The sequence below is a fragment of the Vanessa tameamea genome, chromosome 24, assembly GCF_037043105.1.
Source record: "Vanessa tameamea isolate UH-Manoa-2023 chromosome 24, ilVanTame1 primary haplotype, whole genome shotgun sequence".
Lineage (NCBI taxonomy): Eukaryota > Metazoa > Arthropoda > Insecta > Lepidoptera > Nymphalidae > Vanessa > Vanessa tameamea.
The window spans coordinates 6,551,238-6,574,152 of record NC_087332.1 but is presented as its reverse complement, the minus strand read 5'-3'; the positions used below and the strand labels follow the sequence as shown (position 1 = coordinate 6,574,152).

The 22,915-nt window shown below is 31.7% G+C and overlaps 2 protein-coding genes across 2 annotated transcripts; both read right to left on the bottom strand.

Moving 5' to 3' along the window:
• Positions 1 to 314: 314 nt before the first annotated feature.
• On the bottom strand, positions 315 to 4,133 carry LOC113402664 (facilitated trehalose transporter Tret1-like). The gene is made up of 7 exons (XM_064218758.1): positions 4,045 to 4,133; positions 3,364 to 3,519; positions 2,560 to 2,758; positions 2,286 to 2,476; positions 1,557 to 1,939; positions 922 to 1,027; positions 315 to 600 (listed from the first exon to the last, which is right to left on the bottom strand). Exons 1-7 carry the CDS (start codon positions 4,094 to 4,096, stop codon positions 329 to 331), a joined length of 1,359 nt encoding a protein of 452 aa, XP_064074828.1. The 5' UTR covers positions 4,097 to 4,133; the 3' UTR covers positions 315 to 328.
• A 4,617-nt stretch (positions 4,134 to 8,750) lies between these two features.
• On the bottom strand, positions 8,751 to 22,374 carry LOC113402663 (facilitated trehalose transporter Tret1-like). The gene is made up of 8 exons (XM_064218730.1): positions 22,356 to 22,374; positions 19,354 to 19,509; positions 18,037 to 18,235; positions 17,277 to 17,467; positions 15,685 to 15,943; positions 15,093 to 15,222; positions 9,667 to 9,778; positions 8,751 to 9,052 (listed from the first exon to the last, which is right to left on the bottom strand). Exons 1-8 carry the CDS (start codon positions 22,372 to 22,374, stop codon positions 8,751 to 8,753), a joined length of 1,368 nt encoding a protein of 455 aa, XP_064074800.1.
• Positions 22,375 to 22,915: the final 541 nt, after the last annotated feature.

The following is a 22,915-nucleotide window of genomic DNA, read 5'->3' as shown; positions in this document are numbered from 1 at the left end:
GCAGTCTGAGTGGTACATTATTGTAGTGAAACTCTTTAGGCAGCGATTCAATATGCAGTACTAAACATATATTATTGTAACCATAGAAGTTAAAATGCTACAAACATCACGACTTACATTTAACGATCATGTAATTGAGATCAACTTGTGCCTTTAACATTATAATTATAAAAATGATGCTTCAAAACGTAGAGTAAAATTACTCCAAACAAAAATATTTAATTTTGACAATACATGTTAAATGAAGTCCGTATAATTGAACCTTGCGGAACACCCATTTTTATAAATGATTTGTATTGAGAAATAAAACAAAAAAAAATCGTACAATTTAATTTTTCTTCAACATGTCCTGAACTTCTAACAAACTCTTGCCTTTTGTCTCCGGTATACAAAATATTGTGAACAAACAAGATATCAGACCAGTGCAAGAAAAGAACCAGAACGCTGCGTAACTGCCAACGTGTTCGACTATTGCCCCATAAGCTACAGTAACTAAAAATCCTGACAGCCATGAGACTGTTAGCGCTACAGCCGAACCTTTACTTCTAACGTTCATCGTAAACATTTCACCGATCAGCACATTTGGAACAATACCTATACCTAGAAAGAAAAAATACGATCAATAAATTAGAATTTCAAACTGTTTACTAGAATGCATGTCAATCTATGTCTGCAAGTACTACTCCGTTCCTTACTAAAGCTAAATACCACTTACTTTACGAAACTTAGTTTACGAAATAAAGACTTCTTACATTGTCAATCTTCTATATTTAAATAGGAAAAGAAAAAATCGTTCAATAACTTTTTCCTGTTTTTTTTTATTTAATGGTCATTATTGGCAAAAAAAATATTCAGTACCAATCAGTTTATGCTTATTTTACTTAAAAATTGTAATGACATTTATAATTTTATCTAACTTACCTGCATCGTATCCAATAAAAAATATAATGAGAAGAACTAGCGGCAGCCAATTCGCTTTATTAAAACCAGAATAATCATCCAAGTAAAAGTACACACCGAGCAGTAACTGAACAAAAAGAGAAATATTTATGATCAAAAAGTAAATATGTATTCGGAACTCCGAAGAGTCAAATATATTTTATAATTAGAAGCCAGATGATTAAGTGGCGATCTGATCTTTAGACAGTTGCCAATGTCTATGGTAATCTGTGTAAGATTATTACCCTGGATACGATATAGCAATTAGGAACATTGTACCTTGGTTCTGCCAAGGTACAATGTCCCTAAGTTTTTATTTGTAATTAAACTGGCAAAAAAAAGGAACACATACTATGCACTATGAATTGTGGTTTTGGTGGTTTATTGAGCTTGTTTAAATAACAGCGATATGTTAGCTAGCTAGGTTGATTAGTAATATAATGAAAAAGAGTAGCTACTAGTTTCTTGCCGGTTCTTCTCTGTTGAATCTACTTTCCAAACCGGTGGTAGCTTTACATTTAATTCGACACGGTAATATGATCACTATAAAGTGCTTTTATGAGCCTACTTGAATAAAGAATGCTTATTTCTCATATCAGATATATTTTCATACTCACCATGCTTAGACAACACATGGTACTAGATACCACCAATAATGTTTTCCTACCATTTTTCTCAACAAAAAACGGTGCTGTTCCACTACCAATTAATTGGAATAAACCAATTATTAACATAGATACATCTGATCCAACGGACGACCCGACCATTTCAAAAATTGAACCTGAAAATGATATCACGGCAAGAACCCCACTTCCGTGTTGTAAAATATTCATAACAACAACTATAAGCAGAGATTTCTTATTAGTTCGTAGAGTAAATAATTCAATCCAGTCCTTTTTATTAGTCGAGTTAATACAATCTATTTTCGATTGTAATATATTATCGATATCGTCTTCCCGTCCTAAAACTTTTAGATTATCTCTGGCTTTGACTTCGTTATCTGTAACCGTTATTTAGTATTAAATAAATATGAATTTAAAAAAAAAAATCGTATACCAATTTTGACTTTTGTATATTTGCAACAATTATCGATTAAACTACAACATAAACTTTTTTGATTTTTATTTAATTGTAAATAGTTCCCACGTTTTACTTGGCGGTAGGGCTGTGTGTAAGTTTCTCTGGCTAGGTTACCGGCGATTTCAGCAATGAGCAATATTTGTTACAGTGCATCCTCCATAAATACATACTTAAAAAATACTATGCCCAAAAAATAATACAAATATTATTCTAGTTTAAATTTTGAACCTCAGGAATATAACAAATGGAACTGCAAAAATGCGTACCTTCTAGAATATGAAAAATCGGCGATTCTGGTATGAACATAACACATAAGATAAAAACTAAACTCGTAGCCAAGCCAACGGATGACGCGTAAGAATAAGAAAGAATTGGTCCAACGGCGTATATCAACAATGACCCACATGTTGTAAATATCCCAAGAGCTGATAAAAGAATACCTCTGATATTCGAAGATCTGTTGATAGACAATTATAAAAATAAAAATGCTTTACATAAGGAGAATATTATAAATAATGGAGAATAGTATATAATACTCACGCTATTTCACCAATATACACGAGATTCATAACGGCTATGATACCAACTCCTAGACCTACTAATAATCTGCCACAGTACAACATAGCCAAGTTGTTCGACCCCACTAAAATGACATACGCCAAGCCAACTAGCACTCCTCCAACTATTAAACATGGTTTCCTGCCGTAAATGTTTGATAGCGAACCCATTATAAATGGACCTAAAATATTAAAAAAACGGTTGATATAATGCTCAAATAATTGAATTAATTTTTATTTTACTTGGTGGTAGGGCTTTGTGCAAGCCCGTCGGGGTAGGTACCACCCACTCATCAGATATTCTACCGCCAAATAACAGTACACTGTATTGTTGTGTTCCGGTTAGAAAGGTGAGTGAGTCAGTGTATTCACAGGCACAAGGGACATAACATCTTAGTTCCCAAGGTTGGTGGCGCATAGGTGATGTAAGGAATGGTTAATATTTCTTACAGCGCCTTTGTCTATGGGTGGTGGTGACCACTTACCATCAGGTGGCCTATATGCTCGTCCGCCAACCAATGCCATAAAAAAAAAAAAAATATTTCAAAATAAAGTATTGATGTTCTGAAATAAATTTAGAGGTATCACCAACAGGAATTGGAGCAGCATAGTGGAATATACTCCAACCTTCTGAAAATGGTAGCAGACTTTTGCCAGCAGTAATAAATTTACAAGCTAAAGCATTGTTACTTTACCCACATAAAATATTTAAAAATCTAAATTTTTATTATTATCAATAAGTTATAAAATAATATATTTATTCAATGCAAAGTTTTAATTTTCTTACCTGGTATTCCACCGATGTACATAAATGACGCAATCAAGGACATTTCTATTTCCGTCAGTAAATATGGCAACGGACTTTGATCTGGATCTCGCAATTTAGGAAAAATAGGTCCAGCCCAGCTCACTGAGAATCCTATTAACATCTGCCCTATATACACTGTAAAAGTTATTAATATTTATTTATCATTTGAAACAAACATATTAAACCTTTTTAAATAACTTAACATAAATAGAACATAAAATAAAAAACCTTCCACCAAATTTTTAAACATTCAAAGAAGCTAAACACTGACAATGATCAAAGATTGATTAAAACGAAATAAACAAAGTCTTACAAGATACGTTAAATAGCTAAACAATTGAATTGAATTTTAAAATTAAAAACATTTGGTCAAAATCGTTGTTGTAAACTTAAATGATATACATCCTGAAAAATACTGTTATAATTAATACAAAAACGTGAAATAAAATTATTAAACGTTGACTATTTTAAAGATTGTAAAACATGAAGCTCGGATATACGTACAGAAACATCAAAAACAAAAGCGCGGACAAGATTACCGTGAAACATTTGATAAATTAAAGAAATAAAAATTGATCTATTAAATTTATTAGTAGTGGTAGATTCTACAGAAGATAATTATCTACGTAGATATATCGGTCTTTACCCTACAATACTTACAGCACGCTGAAATGAGCACTTGACGTTTGATTCCGGTAATTTTGAAATGCATAATGATTGAATTTAAATTGTGAAACTTTATTCAATAACAATTGAACTTTTATTGAATATCTGTAAACAAGTTAATATCATTATTAATTATAGAGAAACTAACTAGCAGACACGACAAGAGTAGAATAAGGATCAACATAAAACATTTATATCACAATATAAATCTCTATTGGTCGGCATAATTTTTTCCGATAACTTTAACAATCATCATCATTTTTCAGCCAATTTGCATAAAATCTTAATTAATTATACAATTAAACCTTCCTCCTGAATTACTCCGTCCGTTAGTGGAAACCATAAAAAATTCCGTGTAGTTTTGAATTTATCGCGTACAGACGCGTCGGGGGCGACTTTATTTCATAATATGTAGTGATTATTGCATACTTTAATGTACTTTAAATCACGCAAGGCCCATTTTAAATGAAATCATTTAGTTTCGCAAACAACAAACTCACACCCCAAGAATATTTAAGAAACCCAGAAAAAAACAATTGTAAATATAAAAACGAATATCACATATTTTGAATTTCAGTTAACTATATAATTTTTATTATATACAAAGTTGTAAAAGTACTTGAGCACTGAAACTGTTATATATTTTTTAGTATTCTATTTAAAGCCGAGTCGCTCAGTGGTTAGAATGCGTGCATCTTAACGGATGATCTGTCTCATTGGAACAGCGTGGTGGAATAAGCTCCAAAACTTTCTCCACAAAGGGAACCACAGGAGAAGGTCTAAGCCACGTAGTGGATCTTTAACAGGCTGTTACTTGAGTAAAGTATAAGGAGAGTATATCTTTAATTATTTATACATCGTAAAGATACTCTAATATATAATATTTATTTATATAAAACACACACTCTAGGTAATAAATTTATATCTAAATCACAGTATTTAAACGAGCGAATATTCATTCAATTGAAAACTGTCCATACTGAATATTTACTTTGCCTTACTGAAATACTAAGTGGATGAATGACTGAGTGACTAAAAAATATGTTGAAGACGGCGACTTGAAAATACATATTACTATAGTCGTATATTTATGCAGAACAAAAAACATGTCAAAACTTGTGGAAACAATAGGGTAAGTAGCCTCTCGGTGAAAAATAAATTATGAAATTTGATAAAAATTTAAATATATGTAGAAATATACTTAAATATTCTGATTTTGAGTCGAAAAAGTCGTAATTTTTAGTCTATATAACACGTGACCTAAAACATGAGCCACATGTGACGTCATATAGGCAAAAACTGTAATTTCAATATCATCTGATGTTCAATATTTTTGTATAAAATACCTAATATTTATAGCTGTTAACATTGAATGAGTGTCGGTAGTACATACAAACTGTTGTTTTTACCAATATTACGTCACTTAAATGACTGACAGCTTTTTTGCAGACATTTTATGCCATGAAAACGCGTTTATTTTGCCGAAATATATTTTTGTGGCTTTTTATTAGGAAAATCAACATTTTGAAATACTTTTTTCAAACATAATAGAATACTCTATAATATTCTAACATAACCTAAGCAATGTAATAAAATTAATCACTAATATCTTATTAAAATCACAATCAGGAACTAGAAATACTTACTGGGTAAGTACTTCTAGTTTCCGTTGAATTATTTAATTTTGTAACTTAAAATATTAATTTAAAGCTTCAATTATTAACTGCACTCTTTAGAAGCACATTTTGCTTATTTTTAGTAATTAATTATTGCCAGTTAAAAGTTTCGCACGCATATTTTAATGCCGCTCGGTTATGTATAAAAGTATCCCATTAACAGTCGCCAGTTATTTTTTCATTCGCCCGTTATTAATAATTTCCCATGTATATTAAAGCAAGTAATGCCAAACAGATTGCTCCGTGCCTGAACTCTTTCTAGATAATAGATAGCACATTTGGGCTTGTGCGCTGCGCAGCTGACTAGTCTCCCTTGGGAATGTCAGGAAGACTCCATCTATAAAAATACTGACTTACTTTTCAAAACTTCCAAGTGCTTCTTTATTTTTCTGCAAATTATATTTCCTTGTCCTATTATTTGACTTGAATTAAAAAAATACACCATTTAGTTATAATATAACACGTTCGTCGTTTTTAACTATTTACGAATTAAAAAAAAAAACCGTTTTAATCTTTCTATAAGAAATAAAAAGTCAAATTATCAGTTCTGCTACGTTACCGAGACAAATAATATTTGACATTTGACGTTATTAACTTCTAAATCAACATATCTCACACATAAATAAAAACAATTTCACGGAATTTTATAATATTTTAACAAGATGTAACAGCAGAGGATCGTACAAATCTGTTTTTGGTATCACAGATTGCCCAAACAGCTAAAACGTGAACTGAGATAAGATAAACGCTATAAAATAAAGTTAAAAAATCACACGAACATTCTTCTTTAAATAGTATAGATAATGAATAGCGTTTATCCGTTTGTTCTTTTAAATCTTCTAAGCTACATTTAATCCCTACGTAAGATTTCAGTGTACGTTTATGTTTAACTAGGTGCGCGTCCGGACTTCGTACATGTAAAATTCATAAAAAATTAACCGTCCCATTTAAATTTCTCAGTGGATAATCACTTTATAAAACAATCTTTGAGTTTTAAATTTCAGCTTTCTAGATTCGGTAGTTTTTCTGTACGTGCTTAAATTAAATCAAATCAAATCAAATGTATTTTACACAAGTAAACTTTACAATAAGGATTTTTTTGAATTGTCAATATTTCAAGTCTATCACCTTTTCAGAAAGCAACTCTTAAATCAACCAGATTTGCAATGAGGTTAATTTACAATTATTATTCTTATTCAGCCCTGCATTGGAGCCCAGGCCTAAATCCAAGGCTTATCATCATGGCCTTATCCAAAAATTGCTGTTTTCATGAGTAATAAGATTTATTAAGTAATTTTCTCTTGATATACTTTTAATGCAAGTGGTAAATTGATTAAATTTTCCGCTATTTTATTATTCGACTCTTTGAGTCTTGATAGTAATACCACAATATTTATTTCGATGATTTATAATCGAAGCGAAGATGTTCAAAAACGATGACATCTGAGTTAACAATTAACAATTTGTTATTGTTAAAATTATGTGATTATAAAAATATACTAATAAATAATTAACACAAAAAACGCTTGAATGCGCACCACCGCAATAGAAACCTTGAACTTATGAAGAACCTTAACTATTGATTGATTATAAAGAAGTTTTATGTAATTTTTCCTCAAAAGTCTTTACATTCCTAGTATTCTAAGGTGCGCTGCGCTGAGGTGGCCCAGTGGTTAGAACATGACGATCTAAATTGAAGTTTGCTTATGGTTAAAGATTTCAAATTTTTCCCTAGCTTGTAAATATTAATCATTTGTAAAGTTGAACGTTTATGTGTGAATTAGATTTAATTTTTCCTAATTATTTTAGGTACAAATTAATTAATATTGAAATGCATGGAACATTAACTGTTAGCGTCCCTAACAAAAATGTAGTAAAATTTGCATGTTTCTTGTTTATAACTCCAATATCGTGCACGACGTTGAAAGAAAACATCGTGAGGAAACCAACGTTTGTTGGAAAGTTCCATCTCCACCTCCAATTCCTCAAAAAGTGGGGCCTTTGTCCAACTGTAGTACCTCTAAATATGATCACTTTATTTCATGTTCTACTTTCATTTTTTTTTTACATCGTCATAAAAAGTAAATCATACTATTACTGTCATTATTAATGGTTGTCATTTCTCAGAAGTATTTTATCTTGTAAGAAATATCCGTGTGTCAGCAAGACTGCGAGAAACCAATTCATCACTCGACAGTTAATTCGACCGTGAAATGTCAAAAGTCAAGTTGAAAAGGATGATACGCAAATTTTCTTTCTCCCCCTTTAATTATCATAATTGTTCGCGCAATGACGCAAGGTAAGCCTATTTTTGAGAATTCTTGATTAAGTTCGACATCTAATTTATTAGTCTAAACTAAACGAGAAGTTACTTGGTAGTAGGACTTTGTGCAAGTCAGTCTGGATAGATACCACCCCCTCATCAAATATACTGCCGTCAAACAGTAAGTATAGGCACATGGGTCATAACGTCTTAGTTCCCAAGATTGGTGGCGCGTGATGTAAACAATGGTTAATATTATTTACAGAGCCAATGTCTATGAGCGGTGGTGACCCCTTACCAACAGGTGGCCCATTGGCCATCCGCCTAACTATACAAACAAAAAAAACTACTAAATCTAACCTAAAACTAAAAGTGACTTTATGTATTACAGTTCTAACAGTTGCTTAGCGGTTTTTTAATTATAAGCACACAAAAGCATGTGCTCTTTTCCTATTAGTATCGATTTGACAATTGAAACAGCATGAATAACTAAACACACCATAAACAACATTTGTAGTTAAATTCGTATACGTTATAACATATTTATAAATATTATCGACATATATCATAAGCAGCGTCCCTAATAAATACATTAGTAATCATAAAGTATTAAAAAAATGGGTATAAAATTAAAAAACTTATTTGGTTTCGTTTTATACTTTTATTTGTGACCAAGGCTTTCAATATACTTTTATGGGATGAATATCTGTAACCGTTCGACATTATCTTGTTTCGAACAAATATCATCATATATGAATTATTTAAATTTTCTCACTCACAAGTTTTCGTGAGTTTGATCTGCCCAACAATTCCTGTATCTCGTTCAAAGTTTGACCCTTTGTTTCTGGCACGAATTTATACGTAAACAAAAATGCAGCGTTGCATGATCCAGAGAAAATCCAGAATGTTACATCTCCTCCTAAAACTTTGACCATGGATCCGAAACCAGTTGCAATACCAAAACCTATCAGCCAAGCGGTCGTCATGGCAACAGCTGAACCGGTACTGCGAGCATTGCCACTAAACATTTCTCCCACTAACGCACTCGGTATTGTGCCAAAACCTGAAAAAGAATTTAATCATTTTCAATAACTTATATTTTGTATAGCTTCCATTTATAAATTATAATTAGAAAATGAAAACCACAGCTTTAGAATTTAGATTCTTCAGGGAAGTACCGTATTTTTTTTCAGATGTTACACTTTTTCATGAATTAAATTACCAAAATACCGTGAAGGCCCAGCGGCTAGATTGCGCAAATCTTCATCTAATATTGAGGAAGCACCAATGAGATGCATTTGCTTAATTTGTGTTTATAATATCTTCGACAATGAAAGGAAGCATTGTGAGGAAGCCTGCTTGTGTCGAATTAAATTATGTCACCTGTGCACCAACCTGCATTGGAACCTTTCTTCCATATGGGATAAAAGGCATTTTCCCAGTAATGGGACAACAGCAGATGTTACCTTTTACTAAATTATCAAAATCTATATTGCAATAATTTATATCTCCACAAATTTATAAGTGACATAAATGTGGCACAACATATAAATATTTCTAAATATTCCAATATTGCTCAAAGTAGGTGAGCAAATAAAAGTAGGAACTAGATATAAAAAACTTTAATAAAGGTATAAATTGTAGACAAGATATCTTTTATTACCACAAAAAACTCACCAATTTCGTAAGAAAAGAAATACATAATAAGCGCTAGTAACGGCAGCCAGCCGATGTCAGCAATCACAGCGCTTTGTATCCGCGAGAGATGAAAGTAGGTGCCAAGAATTGACTGAAAAAATAAAGTTAATAAATAAACTGGTATTGCTTGAAAATTTGTATAAAGTATGCCAATATATGTTTTATGTTGATAAGATGATGAGATGAGATGGTTAGAACGCGTGCATCTTATATGATAAATGCGGGTCAGACACAGAAAGCATCACTTAATTTTCAAGTGCTTCATTTGTGTTTATATATGATCTCATGCTCAGCGGTGAAGGAAAACATCGTAAGGAAACCTGCATGTGTCAAATTACATTACAGACATTACAAGGAGACTCTTACAAGCACTGGTTTATACTTAATACACGTAGTTATGCCTTTTTTAATTTGGTTATAAAAATATTTAAATATATATTTTTTAGATTGTAGTTTAAGTTTTACATTAAGGCAAATTAAACAAGCTATGAGTCCCAATTTGTTGTTTGAGTGTTATTTTATTATAAACGTGCCACCTAAAATTAAATCAATTTACAGTTGATATTCTTCATACAAGTGTAAACATCAACCATTTTTTTTTTAGGTAAACTTTGTCCGAACACTTAGAAAACGAAGAGAAACAACCACTGACCTGGATATATTAACATCTTTAAATAATAACAAGTAATAATTTATTATATTTATATTTTTATTATAACAATTGTTTATTCTCAGTTGATCATTTTATATGACATTAATACATTTTAATTCATAAAAATAAACAAATAATATTAAACATACCATACCGAACTATATGAGTAAATTTATTATTTTATATTTTACCATAAAATCTTTCTGTTTTTCGTCCGTATGAAAATGCAGTTCAGTGGATTTCACGCTTTTAACGTAAATATGGCTTTATAGTGAATTTCCAATTAATTTTTTATTCAGTTTTTTTATTTTATTTTAAGCTTACGTTAATGGCAATATGTTATACGGTTACTTTGAATTTTTCAGTACATTATTCGTCTATTGATGAGTTTTAATTGCTAAAATCTAATTTAGAACGTAGCAACACTGTTTGTCTAAAATGTTGTAACTGTTATTATGACGTATCGGGCAATCTTTTACGAAATATTGGGTTGGGTGTAAGTCTTTTCGTATTTTATATGCAAATTCAAGATATTTTTTATCCTTGTTTATTTCCAGTTGACTACAATATATATGTGCCATACTGTTCGATAACTTTTTGCTGCAATGTAGGCAGCGACGTAATTCCATACTGGCTGTAGCAGTTTTGGGACTTATGATCAAAAAAATTGCGACAAGTAGTTTTAATAAACATTTTTAGTTACCCTTACTTTATAGTTACCTATAGAATTCTGAAAAGACCAAAACAGATGAAAATCTGAGGCTGCAAGATCAGGACTATATGGTGGATGCAATAACACTTCCCAACCAAGTTCTCTCACTATTTGCTGATCGCCTAAATATATATTGTCTGGCGTTGTCAAGAAGAAAAACGACACTCTTTCTGTTTATCGATTCCGGGCGTTTTTTTTGCTATTTCTTACTTGAATCTTACCGGCAGTAGTATCCGAATCGATTTTGCTCGGTGGCTAAAGCTCATAATAAACTATGCCCTTCCAATCCCACGATACACACATCATGATCTTATTGTGATTTAACCCCGGTTTCACTAGTCTGTGGAACTTGACTGTTCTTTGATTATTATCTTTTCGCACGTTATTGCCATAAGTAATCCATTTCTTATCACCAGTGATCAATCTTTAATCATTTTTTTACTGTTATGTTAGATAATGCCCGACCCCACGCCGCTGTGCAAGTTCGTCAATATTGCAAAGAGGTTGGGGTACATACCATGAATTGGCCAGCACGCAGCCCGGTTTTGAATTCCATTGAGCATCTTAGAGACAGTTTAAAAAATCTATATATGGCAGAAATCCCCACAACAGTGGCAGCACTAAGATCAGCTATTTCAAAAGAATAGAACAATATTCCGGAAGACCGTTTAATAATACTAATCAGATCTATGCGGAACCAATTAGAATCTATAATAAGGGCACGTGGAGACACGTATATACCTTATTAAAAGAAAAAAAGAACCTGTGCTTCAACTTTTTTTTTATTGTAAAAACCGTTTTTTTAACAAAAAAGTAAACAATCCACTTCAACCCAATTTTGGTTACATTTATCATTTTTGTTTAAAAAAATTGTATTGTCCTTACCAGAATACAAACATATATTTAAGCATATACAAAAGTTAACAAACCAAACTATGTATAGGTTTCAATTTAAATTCGTATAAAAAGTTATACTTGGTTAAAATGTTTATTTCAAAGGCGTCTTGAACATTGATGCAGTTTATGAGTCTGTCAGTGTATTATATTTATTAAATAAAAGTATATTTTTTTACATGAGAATTATTAACATTATGGCCTTAATAAAGTACAAATTATGACCAAATGGAATGGAGTCAAGAATGCTAGCAGCTTTATCCCCATTGGATTGCAATTCTGATCCTTGCACAAAAAATGAACTAGCCCTAGTATCACGAGGTAGCACCTCTTTTAAAACTTGCACTATTGCCAATAGAATTACAAGGTCCGAATGTTTCAATAAATAAATAAAAGTATATACGAGCAATGCTCATTTAATATTATACGAATCTTCGTACTTACTTGACCGAAGATCTCTTCGGTCAAGTACGTAACTTGCACGTATGACCTTTTGAACTAATGGTAGGGATTGGGTAAATTAGTGTAGTTTAACAAGTTATAGTCATCAGCGTACAATTAATATACCGTTGTTTTTTTGTGGTATAGGTTGGCGGACGAGCATATGGGCCACCTAATGGTAAGTGGTCACCACCGCTCATAGACAATGGCGCTGTAAGAAGTATTACCCTTCCTTACATCGCCAATGCGCCACCAATCTTGGGAACTCTAAGATACGTCTACGTCCCTTGTGCCTATAGTTACACTGGCTCGCTCACCCTTCAAACCGAAACACAACAATACTGAGTACCGTTGTTCGGCAGTAGAATATTTGATGAGTGAGTGGTACCTACCCAGGTGGGCTTGCACAAAGCCCTACCAAGTAAAATGTTTAAGTTACAGTACCACGAATTTACATAAGTTTAGTTTAGTTCAGAATTATTACTTGTAAACATAGATCGACATAAAATGAATAGAAATCTCTTAAATAAGTATTTGACTTCTCACTTCAATCACGATGGAACGTCTGGATAGAACGAATGAATTCGAATAAAATTTGGCAAAGCAATCGGAAAAAAGATTGGGTTACATATTTATTATTCATGAAAGAAATATTACTACAAATCAAGTAACTCTAAACGAAACAGCTGGATACTATGCTTCAACGATCTTTAACAAAAATATGACTTTCCAGAGTATCTTGTATTTAAATGGCAATAAGATTAAAAGGTTGTATTTTAGTGTAGATGAGAGAATGAACCAGTATAACTACAGACACGAGGGACATAACATCTTAGCTCCCAAGGTTGGTGGCGCTTTCGCGATGTAAGGAGTGTCTAATATTTCTTAGAGTGCCAATGTATATTGGTAGTGGTGACCACTTACCACATGAACGCGCCCTTCCGCCTATCAATTTTATACTTTTTTATTGTGAGAGATATATTGGTGTTCCCGACTATTCACGGCCGACTGCCAAAGGCATCACTGTCTCTAACGTCGTCCTGCCCCCTCTCAGCTGCCGCCCTGCACTTTCTTGTATCGAATATAATCAAAGAAGGAATAAATAAATATTATATTTTTTGTATTCCACGTGATTTTCTAATAGCTCTGCTGTATTGTGTACTACTAAAAGTTCTTGATTAATATGATATTTATAATACAACACTGTCCTACTAAACTTATATCCACTTTAAATTTTAATTAAATTCCATAGTTCCGATAATATATATCGTCGGCGTTCAAAACACCATTTTAACACAAATCCATAATTAATATCAAAGATTATTCTAGCTGCCAGCCAATTATATCGTGTCAATTCGACGTACAATGTTGTTAATTTGGCGTTTGTTCTCTTTCAGTTGAATAGGCTATACACATATAATTTATTGGTATATTATTATTATAATAATAGACAAATATATCCACGTCACTAACAAAACATAAATGTTTTTATAAATTATTATTTCAAGATTTTGATTATGTTTCGCGTTTGCTTGTGCGTCCCGTGCCGGCCACTTTTTTTTTTTTTTTTTTATTTTCCGTCTTTTACTTGTTGTACAGAACGTATGAATTTAAAAAAAAGGAGCGCCTTCGAAAACTGTTTTAACATACAGTTTGGTATGATATTGTAATTAGTTTTTTTTTAATCTATACATATAACAAAATTGGAGTGTCTGTTTGTAATAATAAAATAACCGCTTTTTAATAAATGCATATGGATGTGTACAAGGTACATATACCAAAATATCCTTTTTTAACAATTTATGTCTGTCTGTCTGTTTGTTCCGACCTTGACGGACCGATTTTGACGGGACTTTCACTGGCAAATAGCTGATGTCATAAGTAAAGAAAAAAAAAAAATTCCCGCTGCAATGTCCAAATAAGTTAAATTCAAACGCACACGAAGTCGCGGGCACAGCTAGTAGTAAATAAAAGTACTATTATTCTTTAGATTATGATATTATATCACACAATTATAAGCGTAATGTTTCGTAATGAATTTGAATTTGGAATATTTTACCATTGTGTAGTTTTTATTTGATTTTACGAAGATTTCTCGGAGCATGAATATTGTGCAAAATAAAATTCACAAGAATTGAAAAGCAAAAATACAAACTAGAATTGAAGTAACACAAAAGCCATTATTTTGCTGAAAAACGAATACGGCAATCAGAGTCAATACGATCTGGCTTTCGTCTTTCAAGTATTAAAAAAACAAATGACGTATTTATATTAAGAATTCTAGTCAAACTTATAGTCAAACTGGAATGAATTGTAATTATATTAATTAAAATATTTATAATATAAAACTAATTCAACAGTTCCGAAAACTACATAATCCTCGCTTTAAAAGATTAATTGAAAGTTCTTCTGCTATGAAATATAGATAACAAGATAAAATAAGAGTAATTCAAGTATTTCAACAAGATAGATATTAATTCTTACTTTCAAAGACATTTTATTAAAATGTTCAATTATCCAAGACTGACATAATCGTATCCAAAACTAGTAATTTTATCCCTAGATTTACACGCGCGGGACTTTTACTCGTTAGACATCGTAGGCGGTGACCCACGCCGCCCACGCCTCGTACTGCCTCCACATTTTCATATCAACGATCATGAACGTTTATAAACATAATATAAACTATTAAACATAATAACTTACTAAACTGATTGCACAAAATGCAGTGGAAACGAGCAGCAATATCCTTCGTCCCGCTCTCTCAACTACAAATGGTGCTACCAGACTGGCCAGTAATCTTGTTGCGCCAATTATAATGGTTGCTATATCTGGTCTGAAAATTAATACAAACGTTTTTTGGGTTTTTTTATAATTTTCAGGAGAGAGGCGACTTTTAACGTCATGATATGAGTAATCATATTCTGTATGACTGCCGTCGTCTTTATACGGTCAAAAGGATCATCATTTCATTGCGCACGCATTTTATTCTTCTCCTCTAGGACTAGGACATCTACACTGGAGATATTGGCCAAGTGGGTGTGTGCAAACACTGATGCACTTTATTCATTCCCTTTCAGACACAGAATCACTACCAACGTTCAAATTCCTGATAATGCCTAAACAGGACATTTCACTCTAATTGGTTAGACCAGGGCGTCAAATCTTGGAAAGTTTTTGGTGTACAAGTTAGACCAATAATATTGACTAAATATATATCACTACAAAATCAACTAAAACTAATATAATACCATAGTTATGTATATATGAAACTCTGAGAACTTAATAAAAAACGTACCTTATAGACGATCCAGCGATTTTAAAAATATTAGTAGCAAAAAAGAGAACTGCTGCTACGCCGCTTGTTTGTTGCAAAGTACACAAACTCAGCGTTATGAACAATGATTTTCTGTTCGCTTTAACTGTGAATATATTTAACCAGGCCTTCCAGCTGTGACCTTCATCTGGACTCGTCCCCTTCACACATTCGAAGACATTCTCCAAATCATTGAGACGGCCTAAGTATCTTAAAGTATTTTTCGCCTCCATCTGTTTCGCTGAAATGAAGGAAAAACATATAAAAAATACGAATACGATATGAAAAACAGATGAATTATGGCTAATCAACTAGCCATTTTCTTGTTCTGTGAAATATATAAGTACGAGTCTTTCAAAAGTGGTGATAAGTGAATACTGTATGTGGTATTCAAATTAATTTATTCAACGTAGAATAATAATACTTATTGATAATTAAATGAAAAAACTAACTGAATCGATGAAAGAAACTCGGCGGTTTTATGTATTATTTTGTAACTGTTGCAACTTATAATACAATACTTCACTTCCCTAGTTTGCTATCATCCTAGAACTTACTTATTTTGGAATAATGATTTACACGCAAAGGTTGCTTTATAACATCATAAAGGAACCTCAATGTTTATTTCTAAATTTTGCAACATAGACAATTTAAACGCTTTCGGGATCGTTATAAAAGAATTTAACGTTCTATTGTTTTTTATCTAGCGTTGTGATAAGCTTGTTTCATTTCTTCGTTTTTTATTTGTCTCTGACTTAATTCACTCAATAATCATAAGATTTTAAATTAACATGGTTATTTTTTATTAGGTACTATATAAGTATTTGAAACGGGATATTTACCATGTTTTTTTTATTTTTATTAGATGTAACTCGATATTTCGACATTATGTACGAATGTCTTGTTCACGAGACTCTCGTGAACCGTTTAAAATACTTATAGTAATAACCATAAAAATATTATAATTCCGAGTTCTCTTCGGTCATCTGTTAATAGCATTTCTTTAGGTTGCCGCTCAACAATGCCTGTTTCTACCTCTAAATAAAAAAAACTAGATAGTTTTTTTTTTAATCGTAGTTAGACGGATCAACAAATGGGTCATCCATGTTCCATGGTGAATTAATTTTTTTAAATATCTTTTAAATATGGAATATAATATTTTCATCTTATTGTATATATGATCTAGTCAACGCTGCAGATTGCATCGAGGACAAACCTTCCCGATTATTTCGACGTGCCTTAATTTATTATATAAAAATGTATCTGACAAATAACCTAATTAAAAAAAAAAACAGTCTACCTAAAACTAACAAGACTTCGTAATTAGCAGATAAAGAGCCAAAAATACATGATGAATTCAAATACGTTAGTATTTATATGTAAATTAATTTTATATAAAGCGATATAATTTGATTAAAAAGTAATTTAAACTATTGAGTTTCCTGTGGATGTTTACCCGATACTTGTGCACTCCGAGACGCATCAGGTGTTAAAAAAACTAAAATCGATTTTTAAATTAATGAACCTATTTAAATAATATTTAGATTTTGATATTGTATTTGAATTCAACTTACCCTTTATAGCGTAATACACGGGCGATTCTGGTATAAAAAATATACCAATTATATGGACAATATTTATCAAAAGAGCAAAGTAACCCGTAGACGTGTAGGACACTAATGATCCAACGGTATAAGCAGCTAAAGTGCCCAAAATACCGATTATAGATGTGGAAGTGAGGAGTATTCCGCGAATATTTGTTGATCTGAAACCAATTGTACCACGTCAAAACGTCGAAAGTACTTTGTCAGTATAAAATAAGCATTTATTATCGAAATAAAAACATTTACTAGATAGTTAATATTCGTGGATTTAAAGATAGTCAATGTCCCACTGGGTGTTCCGTTTAAAATGAATTTATTTTTAACATAGATTGATGAGGCAAATTAAATATTCAAATAATTAATATCACAATAAACAATTATTGTTTTCAAATGTATGAATCTGTCGACGATCGTTTTTGGATCGAACGTGTTATGCAAAATCAAAAAACTAAAATATACTTTATCAAGTAGGCTTTCACGAGCACTTTTGAATCGTCATTTACACGACTATTTTAAATAAAGCTACCTAATGATAAAAAAGACACGATAAATGGCGTACGTACGGCATTTGTTATCGATACGCGTCTTCGACTTAAAACAATTGCTTACGCTATTTTTCAAAGAATATTTCCACGAAACGAAACGCAAACAGGCATCAACGATTCCTCTCGTGACCCGTAATATTTACGATGCCTACACGCTAAGGGTGTTAAAATTATTCTATACTTACGCTATTTCTCCGACGTATACAAGATTGTTAACAGTTACCATACCCATTCCTAAACCACTTATGATTCTGATCGCGAAGATCATTGCGACATTCTTTGTGAAAACTATGAGAACTATTGCTGTTAGATTGAGAAAACTGCCGAGAAATAAGCAAGGTTTCCTGCCTATTATATTTGATAGGTAACTTGGTATAAATGGACCTGAAATCAAACATATCATGTTAAACATCCGCTCTGTATATGGCAATTAATTTAAGTTCGTTGTCATGTCATTGTCCTATTAATATTTAATGCAATATTTTGTAAAAAGTATTATACAAAAAAAAATAGTTTTTTAATATAGATTATTTCTGTTATTTATAATAAAGTGTTAAATAAATATATAGTACTTACTACAGGGTTGGAGTTATACAATATATACAATACTAGTACAATTCCATAAAGTTTTAGAATGATTAATCACTCCACAATTATTATTTCACAGTTACTAGTATAAAAATCAATCCAACAGTTACAATCGAGTAACTTTTCTAATGATTCACCTCGATCCAGCTTTCCGCAATTTGAAATGATAACTTCTTACGGGAGGGTAAACCCCTTCGTTACGTAACGCGTTACGGCGCCAGTCTGACTGGCTCCTCTTTCTCTTACGCATACGGCAGCGGTAGGCATTTTATAGGATTAAATAATTATAATGTATATACACAAAATTCTAATGTCAAAATTCACATATGAAGAATTGTAACTAAGAATAAAATATGTTTTATAATCAATAAACGATTTTATTAATAAATAACCTCTCCTTATATTATCATATCAACATACATACATTTTAAGTAATAACCTAAGTTTTTCTCAAGTTAAACAATTTCAATAATAAATAGTTCAACTTAGATTAGTTTATGTTATCACTTCTGTCTGGCGTCCCGAAACGCACAGGTTTTTTTTGTTACCTTTAGTAATGTTACATTAAATATAGCCTTTTTTATGATATCGGTAGGCGGATGAGAAAATGGGCCACCTGATGGTGAGAAGTCACCACTGCCCATAGACAATGGCGTTGTAAGAAATATTAACCATTCCTTACATCACCAATGCGCCACCAACCTTGGGAACTAAGACGTTACGTCCCTTGTGCCTGTAGTTACACTGGCTCACTCACCCTTCAAACCGGAACACAACAATACTGAGTACTGCTGTTTGGCGGTGGAATATCTGATGAGTGGGTGGTACCTACCCAGACGGGCTTGCATGAAGCCCTACCTACCACAAAGTAAAACTAAAGCCTATTTTAATAAAACTATTAAATAATAACGTACCAATTATTGCTCCAACATACAAAAGAGAACCGATCCATGACGCCTCCAAGTCTGTTATCAATGCCGGTAATGGCGTTTCATTGGAATCTTGAAGTTTCGGGATGATTGGCGCTGACCATCCAACACTGTAGCCATCAATAAACTGACCTATATTAACTGAAATAAATACAGATAAATATAAATTTGACCCTTTACTTGGTGGCCTACTCGGCCCTGCAAACAGGAATACTTAGTATTGTGGTGATCTGGCTTAAAGAATGTGTGAACCAGTGTAATTAGAGGTCAAGGTTATTCAGGGGAAACCCGTAATTAAAGATGATGATTCCAATACAGGTTCAGTCTCTTCTAAATCCGAATATTTTTGTGTTGTTACATCTCTAATTTCATCAGAATCAGAAAAACAAGAGTAACCTTTATTGGCCAAAGTTTGGTCTATCTTTAGATTGATTAGTGTTGTAAAGGGGGTATTTTAGAAATGGTATGTGTGACAGGAGAATCTTTTTTGAGCAATAAACGTTATGCATCTAGATCCGTGTTTTATTTCTGAACACTTCAACATTGTTAAATATTTAAGTTAAAATAAAATATTATAAAAAACATAACTTAGCTATTCAAGTACCACGAATATATAATAAGTGAATGGTTTTATCACACTTACAAACATACACAAAAACACAATATAGGAAATTGGCGAATTTCAAATAAAAAAAAATACTTTATCTGACAATAACAAATTAAAAAAAAAACTCAATAAACAAAGTTGTCGAACAAAGTTTTATTTAAAAAAAAATACACACCACACGCAACAATTAATAATTGCGTCCGTAAATACTGTTTCATTTTTATTCTTTTTTTTTTTCAAATTATATTTTTTTTAAATATATTTTGTGGCGACGGACAACGGGCGGAGGAGCGAACTTCATGCAACTAGATATCACAACGAATTAACCGTGTCATTATTTCAGACACGAAGGTAAAACTATCTGTGAATATGCTAATGATTCTGTTTTTTTTTTATTTAATCGTTAAACAATTATTGATACATAATGATATATTAATTTGAATTGTACAATTATTATAATTCCGTCGGGCAATAGTGTTCGCAACAGGTAACATTGGCAATCCTTTGGACGGCGTTTTTCTGTTGTTATATATATTTTTATATTAGTAACTGTGAAATAATAATTGTGAAGTGATTAATCATTCTAAAACTTTATTGAATTGTACTAGTATTGTATAATTTAACTTAAACCCTGTAGTAAGTACTATATATTTATTTAACACTTTATTATAAATAACAGAAATAATCTATATTAAAAAAAAAACTATTTTTTTTGTATAATACTTTTTACAAAAAAACCTCTAGCTTATAGGGCTCTGTTAGCCCTGAATCCTGAAGCGGACTTTAATCGAAATAAATTCGAGTTGACGCACAGTCTATCGAGGAGAACACAATGGACACAATCCTGCAGCGTCTTTAGCGAGGTTGGCCATCGCAGAGTCTATAGTCGACAGGAATCCTGCATAAACGGTGCCTCCCTCATACCTAAATATAAAACCTAGATTGTTGAGGTACACTCAGAAAAAAAGGACCAATCATTATATATTAGCGAAACTTCTTTATTTAAAATATATTTTAGGAATTTCGAAACTTATGACAGTTATTATTTTGATTTAATTTCATTGTAAACTGCATGTCATTCATCTACATTTTGCGCCAAAATGATGAAACCTCTTTTGAATAATTTTTTTAATATCAAATAGTATACATTCGTTAAATTAAAGTTGGAGTTTGTCTAAAACAATTTACTTTAATTTTGTTTACGATTTTTATTTTTTTCTTAAACAGTCGTAGTACTCTACTCGTACGCTCTCTACAACGCCATTAACTTTATTCCGCTCTCTAAAATTAATTATTTGTTAAATCGTAACAATTTTTCTGCATATCTACGACTGGAGCTCTTCAAAATGAGATCATAACCGATTTTTTATGTGCAGTTATCGTCCCATAATCACTGGGACAAAAATCGGGTTACGCTATTAATATATAAGACGACTATATGTTTAAGGAATATAATTTAGTCTAGCAAAATGAAATGGATAATTTAAATCATACCGTAACTTTTGTATCGACAATCTATAGACAAATTAATAAAGTAGAATATTAGTATTTCAAAAATCGAGTGCGAGTCGTGTGTGTGTCGGGTGGTTGTATAACAAGACCAAGGTAACTTCAAAACTGCTACTGCTAAATTAAAAGAGTATTTTACAATTTGTGAGTAAATAATGAGATGATATAACATCTTAGTAATAAAACGAGCTTATCCTGGTATTCCTTTATTATATTACAAAATTTAAACAGTTACAAAATTAGATTATTTCGATTAAACTTGAACCTTATTTCAAATTTGGAATTTATATTTATGACAACTGAGCTCAGATTATTTTGTAAATATCTCGTATATAGAATATAGAGTTAAAGCGTTTGATCGAATTATGATTATAAACGAAAATGTAACAATTGTTGCCATTTAAAAAAAAACATTGTTAATATTTTTATAAAAAAAATTAGTATGAACTAATTGTTGGTTAATTTAATTACATTTAACAGAATTACAAATTAATAAACAGAACGACCTAAATTCAAATATCGACTTAGATTTATAGAAAAACTAGCCGCCCGGTACGTGCTTCGCTACGTATAAAGTGATATAATACAAAAATGAGTTAGAACATCGATTCTTAAAAAAATATATTTACTTAATTGCTAGCTATTTAAAAAATTAATTCAAAACATTTGGATAAACAATATTTTTGGTTTTTCCATTTTGAGTGTGAATAAACAAACGGCTGGGGGTACCGACTGTGGAACAGGCAACATAAAGTTGGCCGTGTGAAAAACATGATTCTTCCAAAATCACACCACAAACCTGAAAATAAATGCAAAATGTGACTTAGGAAAATGTAAATGTTAACACACAGAAAATAGGATAATTATTTACCGGTTTGTGGATCAGTCATTGGTATATTGATATGGTAGCCATCGTCACCTTTCCAATGCAATATTGGGTATTGTAATGCATCATAACTACGATAAAGTTCCGAAACAAGTTGCAATTCCTCATTTCTGCGATGAAGTACAATATCACGGGATTGAAATTGATCACCAACAATGACAATTGCAACCTCATCAATTATCATGCATGCTCTCCAAAAGGTGTTCTATCAGCCCTTATTACGATTTTGTGATTATCAGATGGCATACGATCGAGAGCAATTTTAATCAATTGAACTAATGCGTTTTGCTGATGGAAAAACCATTGTAGCTCTCGAATAATTTCTCGTCTTGTATTAGAAACAATTGCACAACGTTGGTCCAATTCACGATTTTCATCACCAATAAAATAAATTTGCAAAAATTTATGATCAGCGTCGGGGTACGGCAATAACGAACCAACTTGATGATAAATCTGGCCCTGAATCTGTAACATGTATGCAATTTTAGGTTGTTGGATAAGAATTTTTTAATACTATCGAATACTTAATGATTAAGATTGATCGG